The 17513-nt window shown below is 40.3% G+C and overlaps 1 protein-coding gene and 1 long non-coding RNA gene across 3 annotated transcripts; one reads left to right on the top strand and one right to left on the bottom strand.

Moving 5' to 3' along the window:
- Positions 1-955: 955 nt before the first annotated feature.
- On the bottom strand, positions 956-15569 carry LOC113576971. Its single transcript, XR_003410569.2, has 4 exons — positions 15171-15569; positions 4431-4756; positions 3134-3201; positions 956-1479 (listed from the first exon to the last, which is right to left on the bottom strand). It is a non-coding gene; the product is annotated as an uncharacterized LOC113576971 (long non-coding RNA).
- LOC118241231 lies at positions 4437-14238 on the top strand. Of its 2 annotated transcripts, none has more exons than XM_035525490.1 (3): positions 4437-4804; positions 4918-5029; positions 14198-14238. In XM_035525490.1, exons 1-3 carry the CDS (start codon positions 4462-4464, stop codon positions 14205-14207), a joined length of 465 nt encoding a protein of 154 aa, XP_035381383.1. In that variant the 5' UTR covers positions 4437-4461; the 3' UTR covers positions 14208-14238. The 2 variants fall into 2 exon arrangements, with proteins under 2 accessions (XP_035381383.1, XP_035381384.1); XM_035525491.1 differs by lacking the exon at positions 14198-14238 and adding an exon at positions 5564-6202.
- Positions 15570-17513: the final 1944 nt, after the last annotated feature.

The following is a 17513-nucleotide window of genomic DNA, read 5'->3' as shown; positions in this document are numbered from 1 at the left end:
GGCTAAACAAGCCAGACACACGTATGCCAGAGTGTATGTTCCGGCCCTGCCATGATGGCTGACCGGTAAGCCTCCAATGCAATTAGGAAGCACTTTGAAAAGATGCTGAACACTGCCTCAGTAAAACCTGCTTTCTTTCATTACACAGATCATGCACAAATGATGTCATAATTGGATGTTTTTCCATAAACTGATTCACTGTGCCAAGGTATGTAACAGTTGGTTACTTTTTACAGACCAATCAGAAAACTGTGAGAGTGCGTCCACCTCACACGCTGCTGAAGGGCAGCATGTGAACAAAGCCCTGCATGAGGCTGAGGCAAGGCAGGTGAGGCAGGGTCGAGGCAGGACTGTAACTATAGGCAATAGAATGAGATGTAACAGTGAAACTGGGCTTTGAAATGTGGGGACATGGTGAAGCTATGCTTTACACTGTAATGGACACTGTAATATATAGGCAAAGGACTTTACTGGATCAGAGTGAAGCAGAGTTTTGAGGCACATGGCAAAGGAGGTTGTGAGGACAGAATGAGGTAGGACTTTAGACTGGGGTTACAGGGGTTTACTCTGTCATACAGCTGAGACAGGTTCTTTAGGCTGAAACACAGGCAGGATAGCACTTTAGACTGGGGTTACAGGGGTTTACTCTGTCATACAGCTGAGATAGGTTCTTTAGGCTGAAACACAGGCAGGATAGCACTTTAGACTGGGGTTACAGGGGTTTACTCTGTCATACAGCTGAGACAGGTTCTTTAGGCTGAAACACAGGCAGGATAGCACTTTAGACTGTAACACAAGGTGAATAAGGGTTTTGTACTGTAAAATAGGTGAGATTGTAGTAGGGTTTTAGAACAGAATGCAAGGTGAAGAAGGGGTAGGTGGTAAGGACAGGAAGAGGCAGGACTTCAAAGTCAAAGGAGGGAGCGAGGCAGAGAACAGAGGCAAGGCCTCTAGGTTAGGAACATTCAGGAACAAGGCTTTAATCAGTACAGACACATCTAAGGCAGGATTCTAGACTGTAAGAACAGGGCAAGGCAGGGCTCTAGGTTCCAACTGTGGTGCTGTAAACAGTCGGACGGAGCAGTGGTGTAAGAGCCCATCTGCTACCCACAGCTGGCAGGACGACAGCTGTAAATTGATTGTGTGGAGATTGATACCCGTGTCTCAGACTCAGCATCATACGCAGTCCAACCGGTGCATTAATCCAATTAACTTACACCCGCAGTCCAAGTGCCCAGAGGGAAGGGGGGCTGGAAGAATACAGAACAGGGAAGAAGATATTAAAAATATAAATAAATAAATAAATGGAAGGAAGAAAAAGGAAGATGAAAGGCAAGTGCACGGGCCTCATTAGGAAGGGCAGGAGGAACAGCTCTTGCTGCATGATTACAGTCAATTCCATTATGCTCCACTGCTGTGAAAACAGTTTGGTCTCAATTGGAGTCACCTGACGACTTCTTGGACTCCTGTCCTTCCTCTCTGAATAATGAAGAAAGAAAAGGATCACAGGAGTTATGTGGAGTGGCTATTTCTTTTTTTTTTTTTTGCCATATCTAAAACTCCAAAGTTTTACATTTTAACGCTGCCACCTGTGGAGGGCTGCTTGTTGTTGATAGTGGAGAGAGAAGAGAGAGAAATGTACAGAAAGAGACAGACAGAGACAGAGAGAGAGACAATGAGCGAGAGCTAGAGAGGTCGAGGCAGATATATCAGAGAGAGGGAGAGTAAAGAAGAGAGAATGGGAGAGTAAGAAAGAGAAAGAGAGAGATTAAGAGAGGGGAAGACACAGGCAGAGAAGGACTGAATCTTGGCTTAGGTAGTTGAGGACTGAATGCTGATGGTTAAAGTTCTGCAGACCACAGGCGCTGAGTCAGCTCATCTTCACGGAACCATGGAGACAGAAAGTCAGATGCCATGGGACAAGAGACCAAGCAGTAGCATTGGCCACTCACATATATCTTAACAAGATGGACCAGAGCCTATGGCAGCCAGATGGAGGATGGAATCTGTAACAACTGAATGCAGACACACACTAATCAAACCTTTAATGCACTTAACACACTCATCCTCTAGACATCTGGAAACCCATTCGACACGATAATTCCATTTGAAGGATATTGCCAGTGCTGCTGAAGATGGTCTCGGTGAGAGAAGGGCTCAGACATGGTTAGGAGCCACCTGTATGCAGTGCCAAGGACCAGCAATTTCACAGGGTCTGGGGAGACATGTGTGGGTTCAGGCTCCAGCAGACCCCGGGAAGCTGGTGTCATTCCCTCTCAATCAGCCTGGGAGGAATAAGATGTCCAGGGAATTGGGCAATCTCAGCCTGTCATCTTAAATCAGCAGTACAGAAAACAGGAGCCACTGGCAGATTAAAATGCTATTAAAGTCACTCTCTGCTCTAAAAATAACGTGGGCAGTCACTAGCGCAGAGACAAATAATGTGAAAAAAGCAAAAGAGGCTGTGTCAGAGAGTGATGGAGATTTTGTGAGTTTCTGTTTCTTTTCTAGAAAAGGTCTGAACCAATTCCAAAGACACCCTGATTTATCTTCTTTAGGGGTAGGCGTATGAGTGATTCAACTTTGCTGAATTTTTTGATTATTATTATTCTCCATAGACTAACTGACCTAAAGTCATCAACACCCAGGAGGTCTACTTGTTTTATGAGACACACACATACACACACACACAGAGAGAGAGGGAGAAACAGGGAGAGAGAGCTGTGTGTGTGGATGTATGAGGCACATGGCTAATCCAACATCTTTCAAATATTTATAAACTTAATTGAAGCCCCTCCTGACGGTCTGTGCGTAAGTAATAGCGTGTACTTCAGACAAAGGCCTGAATAATTGAAGAGGAATCACTCACACTGAAAGTTATGAGGTAGTAATATACTGAATGGAGCAGGAAGCTGTTAGAAAGAATTAATTTACTCTTTTGATTTCAAATGCATTACTTCTTGTACATACATCTCTGTTCAGTTACTCTGTATTTTCTTTGACTTTCTCATCAGAGGTGGGGGAGGGGCCCTGGAACTGTACTCAGTCCACTTTGCCTGAGTCTCCTGAACTTTCTTGTTTAACAAATCGATCGCACCCTGCAGTCGCTGGGTAATGAATAGCCACTGCTTACTTCTCTCATTTTCTCATGCTCTCTCACCCTTCTGCTTCCAGCTGTACTCTGGGGCTTCGCTGTTTCATCTTAACGGAGAAAACAGGACAATGAAATTAGTTACAAACCCAGACATTCACAGGCACACTCAAACTCACACACACACACACACACACACACACACACACACACACACACACACACACACAGACACATACAAACATGCATCTATGCCACATCACTCACACACACACACACGTGCAGGCACAAACACACACACACTCACTCACATGCACACACAATATTATAGTTCATTCTATTCACATTCTAAAGTTACGTGTGACATAGGCTGATGCTTCAGAGCATCAGTGACGATGAGCTTCATGATGCCATGCAGATATAGAGAGAGCAGGATCATGGTAGACTGAAAAGCCTTCCTCTGTCTTTTTTCATCCACCACTCCACACACACCAGGAGATGAGAGTGAAGAGATGTTTGTTTCTGTAATCCTAGGTGGTTTCCCTAGCAACACAGAGATTCTAATCAGATTTCTCTGACAACCCCCCCCCCCAACCACCCTGACTTCAGAATTTGTCAGGTAAAAGATGCAAATTTCCTGACAGGCAGATGCAGGTGGTAGAAGCTGCAGGGGTGAGTGAGAGGAAATTGATTTGTTCAGACAGGCACTGAAGTGGGGGAGTGCATAGGCTCTGAACCCAGCCTGGGTGATTGATTTCTGGGGAGATGACCAGGTCTTCTGTCCCTTCCCGAACACCAAACACCCTGGCTCTGGGGGAGTGGATAACAAAATGCCCCCAATCCATTTCCCTGAACAGATCTGCCCCCTCAACAACTTGGATGGATTGCACATGACTAAGCATTCTAGAGCTTGAGACGGAGGAGCTTTGGCTTAGAAGCAAACAGCAGAAGGTTTTTGCTTATCCCAGCATACAATATTGTAGAAAAGGAAGGAAGTTAATTATAATTGAGCTCAATGGAAAAGTAGTAGAGGCAGAAACATGTAGCTCTAAAACATACATATGCAAAAACATGTGCACACTAATCCACAACCACACACACATACACACAAACATGCACATATATGCGCACACACATGTGCCCTCACACACACACACGCACGCACGCACGCACAAACATGCACAAGCAATCAAATACATGCATACACACACATGCAATCAAATACGTGTGCACACACCCCTCGCTCTGTATTTCTCTCTCACACACACACACACACACACACACACAAAATCATCGTGCACATGCATTATAGAAAAAGTATGCTCTTACACACACACACCTCTGAGCAGAGCCAGTCTCCCTTAGCTTCCATGTCACTGCAGAGTGTCTCTAGAGAGCTCTGGGGCCACAGCATGCTCACAACAGGAGGTCAAGGTAATTTCAGAATTCAGGCACTGCCCGCGTTCCTGAATGGTAAGCACCACTGCAAATCCCGCCAAAAGCTTTATCAAACATTGCTGCCTCTCGATGAACGCCCCGGTGGACTTCCCTCTCACTCTGGCACACGCCCCACGCCCGTCCCACCACCAGGAGCTGTGCTGCATCCTCTCTCCCTGGGTCTTCAGGCATCCCCGACGCCTCCGCGCTCCCAGGAGACTGAAATCGCTAGAAATGCAAATTTAATCACAATGAAGCAAAAAAAGCAAAACGAGTGTAAGTGCTATTTATATCCTTTAGCTTCTGAAAATAAAGCAAAGAGCAAACATCTTTAGACGCGAGAGCCTGGTGGGTGAGGAGTTTCTGACGTCTAGTTGGGCTTCTTGCAGTCCGATTTGCTGCCAGAGAACCTGAAAAGCAAAGAGGGAGGCAGAAAGCTGTGCTGGCTACCGGCAGGATCTCCAGTAGAGGAAGCCAATTGTGGAAACAGGAAACGTGCAGGTAAGAAATGTGATTGCCAGAATAGAAAGAGTTGCAAGAAAATGTTTGTGAATTCTTTGGAATGAACTGGCTAGCATGAATGGTAGCTAAAATGTGATCCTACATTACCGATGTAAATAAATAAATATGTGTTCTTTATTAAATTAGAATTAAACAAAAATCACTTGCAACATTTTAGAGTAATCTTTACTGAATAATAATTGAAACAATATCAGTAATAGATCATTGATGGAAAAATGTAATAACTAATCGTACCTCCTCTACTCACAGTAACTTCAACCAAACGCTTCATTTAGCTGATGATTACTTGAATACATTGGTAAAGAGATTAAAAATATATATATACTGTTATACTAAATTGTTTCCGGTTATGTATAATTTGATGATGACATACTTCAGATCATATACCAGAATTTCAATGGGATCCAGGTCAGGATCACTCCAAAATAAAGAGTCAGAGAACCTCTCATTGATGTAATCTGTTGTTTTTGGTTATTGTCATGCTACATGACCTGACCTTTTTGGTATTTTTAGATCACAGACAAACACCCTGGCAGTCTTCTGCAGAACTTTGAGAAACATCTGGGAATGCAGTGTCCTCTCAGTGCATACACACATAGGTCTATGGCAACTATCTACTGAATACCATTCAGGCAAATCAAGTGTTCATAACCCTTTTCTTGTAACTGGTAATCTAATCTAATTTCATCAACATAACTAACCATAATCGCTTTTAAGTGGTTACTCTGTGATCTCAGTAAACACAATTGTATAAATAACCACTCCGGAAATTATATGGGGGGTGAATTATTTATTAAAAGTGGCAAGAATAAATACTTGCTATGATTATGGGAGGATGTGGTATCAGTGCAGCTGTCCCTCTTCGTCTGCCTTGTGGCAAAACGATGAGTATAAAGCCCAGTCACAGCTGAGGGATGATGTAAATGGAATCCTATATGTTCAATTGTGATAAATATCTTTTTTCTGAGTGCCTGTTTACTGAGAACACATTTCTCTTTTTCTCTGACCATCTGATAACACTCTGAAAAGATAGCATTGCACAAATCAGTCCACAGTAATTAAACAGGAATAAAACTATTGCAAATGACTGATTATAAAAATGCAGCAATGTCAAATTTGCTTGATTTGCCACTGTTTGGACAGGCAGATACAGGTTCCTTTTATCTGTCCAAAAAATCTTCCAATGTGGGAGCATGATGACTTGTGCACACTTTCTTCTGAAACACTTGAAAACAACCACATCATATGTTTCCCACATTAAATCATTGTTCCTTTCTTTGAGAGAGGGCCATGACTGCCCAGTGTATGGTTAAGACCATACTAACTGCAAGAAGAGAGCAGTCAAAGTACTCAGTGTGATGCCAGGCCATCATGCTGCAGCATTGTGGAACCTCACATTCCTGATTTTCCACTCCACAACTCAACACACTCCCTGAATAAGAGGACCAGCACCTGAGCAGCAAATGATCTGTCTTCGTCATGAGACCCCAACAAGTCAAAGTCACCAAGCCAAGACCCTTACTTCTTGATACAGCCTGCTGCTCCAGCCATCCTCCTGCTGTCTATCTTCCAGGGCATTGACTGTCTTTACATGTCTGACTATTGGACATTGTGCACTGGTTTTAAAAACCTGTGCTGTTCTGTTTACGTGATCTCACAAGTACCGTCAGCTACCTAAAACAATATGATCAAAGGAAATCCTGTAATCAAACCTTCCCATCCAGCATGAGCACCGTCACATGGTGAATAGAAGTCGTTCAGCTTCAAGAAAGCCTTTACTAAACATGACAATAGGGAGCATAAACTGCTATGGAAAAAAAAAAAATCTAAGCAAATAAGAAATAAATAAGCTATTATTCACCAAGGTGGTTTCACACAATGCCCTTCCCACTGAAAAGATTAGTTATGGTTCCCTGATTCACTGATATATGGAAAATGTGTAGAGAAGTCAAGCATTCCATGGAATGTAGTAGCCCTTTTATGATTTAAAATGAAGACCTATGCAGATCCACCATCTCAGACTAGTCACTTGGAACCAGATGTGTCCAAATACTCAGTACACTGCTGCATATGGGCAGAGTAGCTAGAGAACAGTGTAGGGAAATGGTCATCACTTACTTTCTCATGTAAAATTAAAATGAAAGTTTGACGTGTTTATGCTGCTCTGACATGCAAGTGAAATGAGCTCACTTTAAGCTCCGTGTTTAGCACTTTATGACAGGAATTATCTTACACAAAACAGATGCTTTATTTTTACTCCCAGTTCTGCAAATGTAACATATTTCCACATATGAACCATAATGAGAGAGAGAGAGAGTCTCTCATATAACACCTCTTAATTAATCACCCATTCAGGATACATCATATCTATCTTTTCCTCACACAATCATGAAAATATTAATTGTTGATATTTTTTGGATTAGATTTAGAACTTGCGAAGACTTGAAGCAAGTCATCATGCTGTGACTTGAAGCTCACTGGGATCCATTTTTGGAGAGAACCATCAGAAGTCAATCACACCATTATTATTATTTTTTAAATGAGAAATTAGAGACAGTAAGAGCTCACTCTTTGACCAAATAATTATCTTGCAGAAGCCTGATGATACCACACCACACAGAGTGTCACATCATTCAGAAATGCAGATTGTGTTTCAGAGAAAAAGTAGTGCTGAATATGATGGCACAAATCCTCCTCTAAAGGTCATTTTATTTATAAACTCAGCTTGGCGTCAGAGTGGCCCTGATGCAGTCGACATTCCATAATTGCATCTATTGTGTCTCTCGTGCAGTGACTGACAATAAGGCATGTAAGTAGGTCTTCACCAGCCTCAATTTTACTTAGGCAACTGTTGCCTGGACATGTCACACTGCCAAACTGTACTCAGGCCTTTTTGGGGGGGACAGAGAAGCATGTTTCAAAGTCAAACATTTCAATTTAGAAAATGAAATAATTTATGGAACTAATCATTTAGAATAAAGTTGTGCCCCAATTTATCCTTGCTGAAACCTCTTCCCATATAAATTTGTTGCTGTGACCGATATCACCTGCCAAGAGGTACCTGACTCTTAGCAGATATGCAAGCAGAATATACTGTTCAACCTTTTTCTATGGACCATGGTTTATACAATCAGTGAGGCTCACTTAGTTTGACTCATTTCTGATTTGACTCATTTGTGACATGATATTAGATTCAAATGTCATGGTGAAAGTCCACAGCCGCTAGGCTCGCCAAATTTCCTTAAATATTTTTAATACTCATATTTGAAATGGCTGTCAACTGTAGCAAAAAAAAAAAAAAAAAAAAAAAAAAGATATTGCATTACAGTCCATAAAGAGAAAACAGTGAAACGATATATAAATCATACTTTACTTTAGTTGTCAGTTGAGATCCATGGGTCTAAGATCTTTACCAATTAATCCCTCAGCAAATACTATGAAGAATGCTTCAACATTCCATCTAAATCTTTCACATTTGCTCATGAACAGCTACTTGAGGCCTTTTAGACTGAACAAGACATGTTCAGTTCTGATGCATTGGGAACATAGTTCATTCTTTAGTATGGACAGAGGTGATTTAGACCAGATGGGTAAGTTATTGGAGGTTAATGTCTCTGGCCCTTTATAATGTTTGCACACTCAAATGTTAAGAACATTGAACCTTAAGAATTGGACTTTCAAAAAATGGATGTATTAATGTATAAAAACCGCCTGTGGTAATAGATATCTCTGTAACACTACTGAAGGTCACTGTTTAGAAGATACACCTACATAAACCCTACATGACAACTGACTTAAGCATATGTAAACATTTATAAATGCTCAGTCCAACAAAATTTAAACTTAAAAGCATCATTTGTCAATTTTGATGTCAAGTGTCAAAGGACAGATTTTTGGTGACATTAGGTGACATTGTTGAGTCATAGCACATTATGACAGCAGGTTTTTCAGCTCAGCTTCTTTTTTTTTTGGTATGCCAGGGTAACAATGCTTATGATATGACAGCTTGCTAAATGAGGCTACTGTTAAAGTTGAATAAAAGTGAGGACTTCAAGAGGATGCTCTGCAGTATCTCTGTACCAATGACATGAAAAACTGTGTAAGATAATTATGTGCAAAAAAGTTCCATTTACCATCACCATTACAAATGTTCAGAAATGCTTTGGAAATGAAAAAATATATATATATACTAGCACAATTGTAATATACAGGATAAGATGTCAAATATGGCATGCCAAACAAGATTTGAAAATAACTGACCCCAGACAGAATAATTTGTTTTGTTAATCACTGTGGAATTTTTAGCATTCAAATTAAAATGTTATATTCAGTGAATGAGGATAGCTGTGCTCAGTCAACCTTTCAAACTGAACATAAAAATTATGTTTGCTGAATAAAGCAGGGGTCTATTGAATCTATAAAGCATGCCAACATCAGGGAACAACGTTCTGCATTTTACCTAACCATGGGCAATATTTCCTTGGAAGTCGCTTAGCTATACGAGTAATGAATGACCAACAATTTGCCAGTAACTTAGCAGTAATGCAAAATGATTTTTTTTTTAATTTACAAGTCACCACTTGATAATGACACCAAAGTAACATGAAACAAATGGCTATTTTCATAAAGCACAGCTAACAAGTAAGCATTTAGCTAGCTAGTTAGACAACTAGTTGGTAGGATTATCTAGGCTGTTAGCATAGCCAACTAATTTAGATAACATTAGCAAGATAGCTTAGATAGCTAAGTTACCTTTGTTGCCAGTACCAGGGTTCCCAACATGGAATTTCTGGAATTTCATGAAATCTAATGGTTATTAAATGCATAGAAAGTCAGGGGAGTTGATCATTTTTTGGCCTAAGTCATGTCATGTCATGTCAGGGATTCATAAAAATTTTATAAACAGCTAAATGACCTACTGGCAGCTTTATTCGCCATAGTCTATTCTCTTTCAAATATAATTTACACAGCACTTTTTCATGTCATGGTTACAAAGGTACAGGAGAAACTACACAGCATTTTTCTGAAATCCTCCCTTTTGTTCAATTTTATCAGCAGCCTCACATAGAAAGCTGTACCATATCATAAGCCTTATGTCACCCTTACATACCAAAAAAATGCTGAGCTGCAAAGTCTACTGTCATAACATGATGTTATTTTACCCCATACACTGTCGGATGCTGACGCTGTGACACTGCTTCCTATTTTTGAAATTGTTTTGCGCCAAAACCACTGTTTAGGTATAGTAGCCCTTACTGCTCTCTGTTTATCAATTTTTTCACTTGGTTTTAAATAGAATCTTCCTGGAAACCGGCAACTTCCACTTGACATCAAAGACTTCTTTATCATAAAAAACTACATCCAAAGAACTACTTAAAACATAAGTAACATTAACATTTTTCTTTTTCGATCATGTAAAATTACATAGACTTTTAGCGATGTCCACTGCTGGAGTATGCTCTGGTCCCATCCCAATGCGGCGCTGCGATATAGGTTAACGTACAGCTGGTTATCTTTAACCGGTTATGAACTGCTGGATGTCCAGGTGCTGCTCACAAAACAATGTGGGGTTTATAAATAACTGGACCATATTCGAGGGCAAGCCTGGCCTTTTAGGGCAGAATGATATCTATTTTACCAGGGAGGGTGCTGCTGTCCTTTGCTGTAACATAATCCACAGTTTTGGATAGGGAAGGTTTAAGCCACAGTTTAGGGATAGGGAATAGGGAAGTAAAGAAAAACAAAGACATAAGACAGGGAAACCATGGAGACAGGGATGCTAGGAGTGTGGCCAATCATGACACTTTGATAGTGCCCAAGACACTCGAAGATCAGACTTTAGTTCTATATGGTTTCATCTAATGTATAAGAGAACCCACACACTGGTGGGCATATGCTTGATTTAGTACTGACATACAGTGTACACATAGAGAACAGTCATACTACCCCAGTCTAATGCCATCTCAGACCATTCCATAATTTCATTTGAACAACATATGAGCCATAATATAGTAACCTTGCCTCGCTAACACACCAACCAAATGGTCATGTCAGCCACTGCATCTAGATTTATTGTGAATCTCCTAGATTTATTATTTGCGACTAGGATACCCTGAAACCTCACGGAACTTGATCATATGACTGAATGCTTAGACTCAGTACACTGCTGTACATTCAGTGATGTTGCTCCACATACAAAAAATAAAAAATAAAAAATAGGGACAAAAAATGAGTACCTTGGTATAAAATGAGTACCTTGTTTTAAATTCCCAATTTAAAACAAAACACTAAAAATAGTATGTACCACATTAAACTTGTAGTCTTCCATCTTGCATGGATGGAGAGCCTTCTCAAGTACAGAAAAGCACTTATTACTGCTCAGACATTTTATCTCTCGACCCTAATAGAAAATAACAAAAATAATCCTAGATTTCTATTTTGTACAATTGCACATCTAACTAGGAATAAAACTGACTCCAATGCTCAGATTACAACATCTGTGACGGTGGCTGGCGAATGGAAGCGAGAGGAAGGTCAGCAGAGAGGTACTCTTTATTTTCCATCGGTTGTCAGCGATGGAAGCATGTAACCTCAAACACAAAATAAGGAGGAGCTAATTTTCCTCTAGACAAATGATTACACGTTGTTCGTCTTGATGTAGTAGGACCACTAATGTGCAGCTCTGTCTCCTGGGATCTGGGGGTTAAAATAGAGCAGGGAGTGAATGTGAAACAGGTGAAAGCAATCAGTAGTCAGGGGATTGTGAACGGGGCAGGTGCGAGGTGTAGTCCTTAGCAGGAGTGGGTGTGTCTCCCCTGCTGTCTGGTTGACCAACCGTGACAACATCACAAAGTAGTAATGAGTAATAATTTCTTTAATGAGAAAATTAAGCACATTAGAGATAACATTCAGACCACATTCATAACATTCATTAATGTGACATCGGGCAGCTACTTATAGATCAGAAGAACCAAGGCAAAAAGGACTCTAGAATCCTTTACACCTATCCAAGAGCCAGAACTCTGATCTTGAGCTCAAAATCCAACACTTGCTTACTAGATTCACTGCCAGCACACTTTCTTAAGGAAATCCTAGCTGAAGTAATGGAACCTACTAAATAAAAAAGAAACTCCTCCGTGAACAGTGTCTACATACCTAAATCATTCAAATTATCAGTAATCAGACCACTTATCAAAAATCTAAACTTGACCCATGTCAGAAGTCAAACTACAGGTCAATCTTAAACCTTCCATTTATGTCGAAGATCGTAGAAAAAGCCGTAGCTCAGCAACTAAACTCATACCTGAATCAGAACCAGATACATTAAGACATTCAGTCAGGGTTTGTGTCACAGAATGCTTGCCTCCCGTGAGTCACGCGGTTTGGCCCGCCACGTGAAGTGGGAGGATATTTGTTTGTGGCCACACCTACACACATCTGCACTTTGTCTTGTCTTTATGTATATAAACCCATGTTCTTGTGTGCAGGGTGTTGGTCATTGTTGATGTAGCGTGTTGATGTAAATGTTAGTGTCGTCATTGTCAATTTGTACTCTACGTCATTGTTAAAGGTAGTCATGTTCATTGTTCTGTTCAGTGTTAACTGATAAGTGTTCACGTTTATTGCTTGTGTTATATGTGAGTGCCATTTTATGTTTTATGTAAATCCATGTTGAGAGAGTCTGTGCGTCCTGCTCCAGGCCCTTTGGCACTCTGGCCAGCATGTTACAGTTTGGGCTTCATCATAGTACAAAGACAGCACTGATTAAAGTAGTTAATGACTTCTTGTTGGCTTCTAACCAGGGTTATGACTCCTTGCTTATATTACTTGATCTGAACGCAGCATTTGACATTATAAATCACAACATTTTACTAGATAGACTCGAAAATGTTGTTGGGATCAGGGGAATAGCGCTTTCCTGGTTTAAATCTTATCTAGCCTGGTCGCTTCCCATTTGTTAACTTAAATGGAGGCTTCTCAGCATACAATGAGGCTAGCTATCATGTCCCACAGGATCTGTTTTAGGCCCTCTGCTTTTTTCTTTATATATGCTACCTCTAGGTGACATTATACATAAACAATGTACTAGTTTCCACTGTTACACTGATGATACTTAGCTATATGTCTCAGCCAAACCAGAGGACATTTATCTGCTTAGTAGTATTGAGGAATGCATAAAGGATGTCAGACACTGGATGTTGAGAAACTTTCTCTCACATTATCCTCACAAAACAGAGGTGCTTCTATATAGCCCAGAAACAGCTAGGTCCTAGCTCTCTAATTACTCAATGAACCTCAGTGGTCTCCCAATCACATCTTCTCTAACAGTTAAAAATCTTGGGGTTGATTGTGGATCCCAGTCTCTTATTCAAAGCTCATGTAAATATTTCTAGGCTTGCCTTTCTCCACCTCAGGAACATTGCAAAGATTAGGAACATACGCTCTTCACATAATGCAGAAAAGCTAGTCCATGCATTTATCACTTCCAGATTGGACTACTGTAATGCATTACTGGCTGTGCCACTAAGTGCCTAAACAAGCTCCAGCTAGTTCAAAATGCAGCAGCCAGAGTTCTTACTAGAACTATAAAATTTGATCACATTACTTCTATCTTAGCTACTTTACATTGGCTCCCAGTAAAATGTTGTATTAATTATAAAATATTTCTAATGACCTACAAAGCACTGAATGGTGCATTATGATCCACCATGTCTGCTTAGATCAAAAGGTGCAGGCTCTTTACTAGTACCAAGAATAAGAAAATCTTCCACAGGGAGCAGAGCCTTTTCCTATAAAGCTCCCACACTATTGAATAACCTTCTCCTAAACGTTCGAGACTCAGACACAGTCTCAATCTGTACAGTCAGGCATTTTATTAACTACTTCCCATCTTAGGTAAAGGTACAGATCTCCATGGGCATTGAGTGTTATGTTAAACTGGCATGTTATAATGCTGTCACTTCACCTCTTAAGTTTGTTGACTGAAAGCAACAGAGTGCTGATGTTCCAGGCCTGTGGTTCCTTCTGGCTCTATCCTTTTAGCTATGCTGCCAAAACTAGATCTGTCCATCTTTGCACATTATAGTTCATTATTTACACACCTTTGTACCTGGACATGCCTAATAATCTATTCTCTCTTTCTGCCAGGTACACCTAGCCCTAATGTCATGATGTTACTGAGCCTCAACCCTTCTCAGTTGCCATGGCTACTCCCACCAGCCCCTGATGTCCCCTGCTGTAGCCCACCACACCTTCACCCCAGCCAACTACTTCTCCATTGCCCTTGATGGATGTTCTCATGTGGAATGGGTTTCGGAACAAGACTAGGACTTCCAGAAAACCGGATTAGACATTAATTACTTATTTTTCATTTTATAATGTATTTATTTTTCTCTTTTACTAATTATTTTTCTGCTTATTGTCTATACTGTGGTGACACCTATTGTGGTGTCTGTTGTTGGCCGAAGGAGGATGCACCCCCCCCCCCTCCCCCCCCCCTCCTTTGAGTCTTGGTTCCTCTCAAGGTTTCTTCCTCATGCTCTAGGGAGTTTTTCCTTTCCACTGTCGCCCTTGGCTTGCTCACTGGGGGCTTGGACTTGGACATTTGTAAAGTTGCTTTGTGACAACTTCTGTTGTAAAAAGCACTATGTAAATACATTTGACTTGATTTGATATTAAGGCACACCCTCAACAATCTGTTTTGTCACTTGACATAAATCACCAAAAATCTATATCACTTTTCATAGTTGTTATTTCAACTTAATATCAAAGTTGACAAAAGCAGAATTTATGACAGATGATACTGGTTGGAATAAGCATTTATAAATGTTGTGTATATTTAAGCCAGTTGTTATAAAAGACTTACGTAGGTGTAATGTAACCTTCTAAACAGTACTCTTCACATAAGTGTTACAACTTTTTATAAATGGTTAAACAATCAAAAATGTAATTAAATTATCACTCAAGCTAAGGTTACCAAAGCGATATTCAGGTGAGAATCATAACCCTAGAAGTTAGCCATTAAAGCTGTCAAACACATTCAACTGAGAACTTTACTTGGTCCAAATTAAAATAAGATCACGAATCCATAGCATTTCAAACATTCGGCATTGCCACTTACCATTTGGCATTGCCACTTAAGTGTTTCAGCGTCAGTGTTCCTGTTATGAATCTTGCCAAGCTCAAGAAAAGAGATAACCTTTCTTGTAGAAACACAGGGGGAGCTGGTATCTTAGCAGGCTCCTGTCAGTAACTACATCTGTCATAGCAAGAGGAAGTGCAACACAAACTAATCTCCCATGAACTGGATTTACCTCAAACCTAGATAAAATGTAGAAATAAATGATTTTTGCCTAGTGCAGTACAGAAGTCACAGGTTACATTGTGATTATTTCATGGCACAAGAACCACAAAATTCCATGGCAACAACCATGCAAAAGTGCATATTTATTTTTTTGCATATTTATATCTACCTAATGTATGCAATGCTACCAGTGCTACGTGTGAAATAAATTTTTATTAAAATGCACATAATAAAACTTTTGTAGCATTTGCAGTGCAATAATAAAAAGTGTCACTGTGTAGGGTGGATTATAGTCAATTCTTTGTGTGTTTCCTGTTTAAACATCTAACTCTTGGCAACTCCAGGCGTTCAGCATTATCAATCTTTATTTACTTGGTTTATCAATCAGAGTGTAATTATACAGAAAGATCTTCTTGTAAAGCACTGCCTCATGCATTCCAGCAGTGACAAAGATGGCATAATTAACATCATTATCACATAATAACATATTTCTTTTCACTTTCAAATATCTCTCTCTCTCTCTCTCTCTCTCTCTCTCTCTCTCTCTCTCTCTCTCTCTCTCTCTCTCTCTCTCTCTCTCTCTCTCTCTCTCTCTCTCTCTCTCTCTCTCTCTCTCTCTCTCTCTCTCTCTCTCTCTCTCTCTCTCTCTCTCTCTCTCTCTCTGCACATCCAGTGTAAACTTTATACAGTGTGGGCAGTGGAAGTCATTACATCTACGTGCTGGATTCCCAGCAAGTCATCAGTGTATTATTTTGCATTAGTCTATATCTTTAATGAAGTGCATTCACAGGCCACAGCTAGTAGTTGTGACTTCAAGAAAATAGCTGAGGTATGACTTAAACTATAACAATTCTGGGGAAAGCAGAATAGGTTTTAAATAAAAGTCTTTTGTGTTTTCGAGCTAATCATAATCACTGCAGACATTGCTACTGCCCTCTACGCTGGTATACACTGTTGTTATTATTAAATGTTTCTACAAATGTGGGTGAATGTATACACCCACAGCAGGTAATCAGGATGAGGAACTACAGCCAATGCTGATATCCAGGTGAGGCAGCATGGGGGTGAACAGGGAGGAACCAAACAGAGAGCTGAGTGGGACCTGCTGTGCCATACCAGGCCCTTTCTGTTTTAATCGGGCCCACTGTGAGATTACTGCATGTTGCTGTCAGATAAGGCAAGACAGAGAATACCAGGATTTAATTTCTTCTCATTGGTGGAATGAGACATCTCAAATTACAGAAATTTCAGAACAATTTGGGTGTATGTTTTAATGTGTTACTTTTTAGACGGCATCCTTGAACCTTTGTGTTGCTGTCTTTATGTTTTTTTTGTGTAAATGGTATCTGCTGCTTTAAGTGCGCTATGTATTCATTTTAGGTCCTCATAAAAAAAACAGTACTGAGGTTTCCATCCAAGGAATTTTAGGTGAAAAATGTTTTAACACTAGTAAATGTCTGCCAATTTTAGGTGAGAAAACTTTATGTTCTTTCAGCTGTAATAAAAATTGTTCATCAATACTTGTATTGTCATAAAAAAAAACAAGTGGAAACATTTTTTTTTACAGGAAAAATAATGCTCCACATGAACATAGTGACTTGTGACAGGATTTTCATCAGGCAGCCTTTCTTAACAAAACAAAGCCCACAAAAAAAGAAAAAAAAAAGCAGGAAAGAGGCAGAGTAATACAGCGCTCAGAAGACTAGAACATTCTTTACTTTAATACTACACATCATAACACCTATAAGCCTTTGGTGTCTTTTTGATTGGGTAATTTCTGCTCTGTCTTTGATAGATGCTATTTACCGTGGTGATTAGCTGCGTGTTTGTCTACCCCCATGATGCCATGCCCCCCTTTGTTAGCATGGTCTTCATTGCACCGGCCCCTTGTTCTGTCAATCACCTTCTGCATTTAAACCCCCGTGTTTACCACATAGGCTGTCAGTCATTATCTGAGCAATGTCTTCGTGTCACTGTTGTCCACTGTGGCTGCTGTACCTTTAGTGTTTTGCTTTCGCTTTGAATAAGCACCTTTTGCTTGGAGACTTGCACCTGCATCCACTCTTGTATCCAGGTGCTCGCCTTGAGCTGTTTCCTTTACTGACAACCAATCTATCACCACTTTTTGCATCTTCTCTGCTACCACTAGGTCTGGTTGCT

The sequence above is a fragment of the Electrophorus electricus genome, chromosome 4 (genome assembly GCF_013358815.1).
Source record: "Electrophorus electricus isolate fEleEle1 chromosome 4, fEleEle1.pri, whole genome shotgun sequence".
Lineage (NCBI taxonomy): Eukaryota > Metazoa > Chordata > Actinopteri > Gymnotiformes > Gymnotidae > Electrophorus > Electrophorus electricus.
Note: the sequence above shows the minus strand (reverse complement) of the source record. Positions and strands in the feature narration are given on the sequence as shown.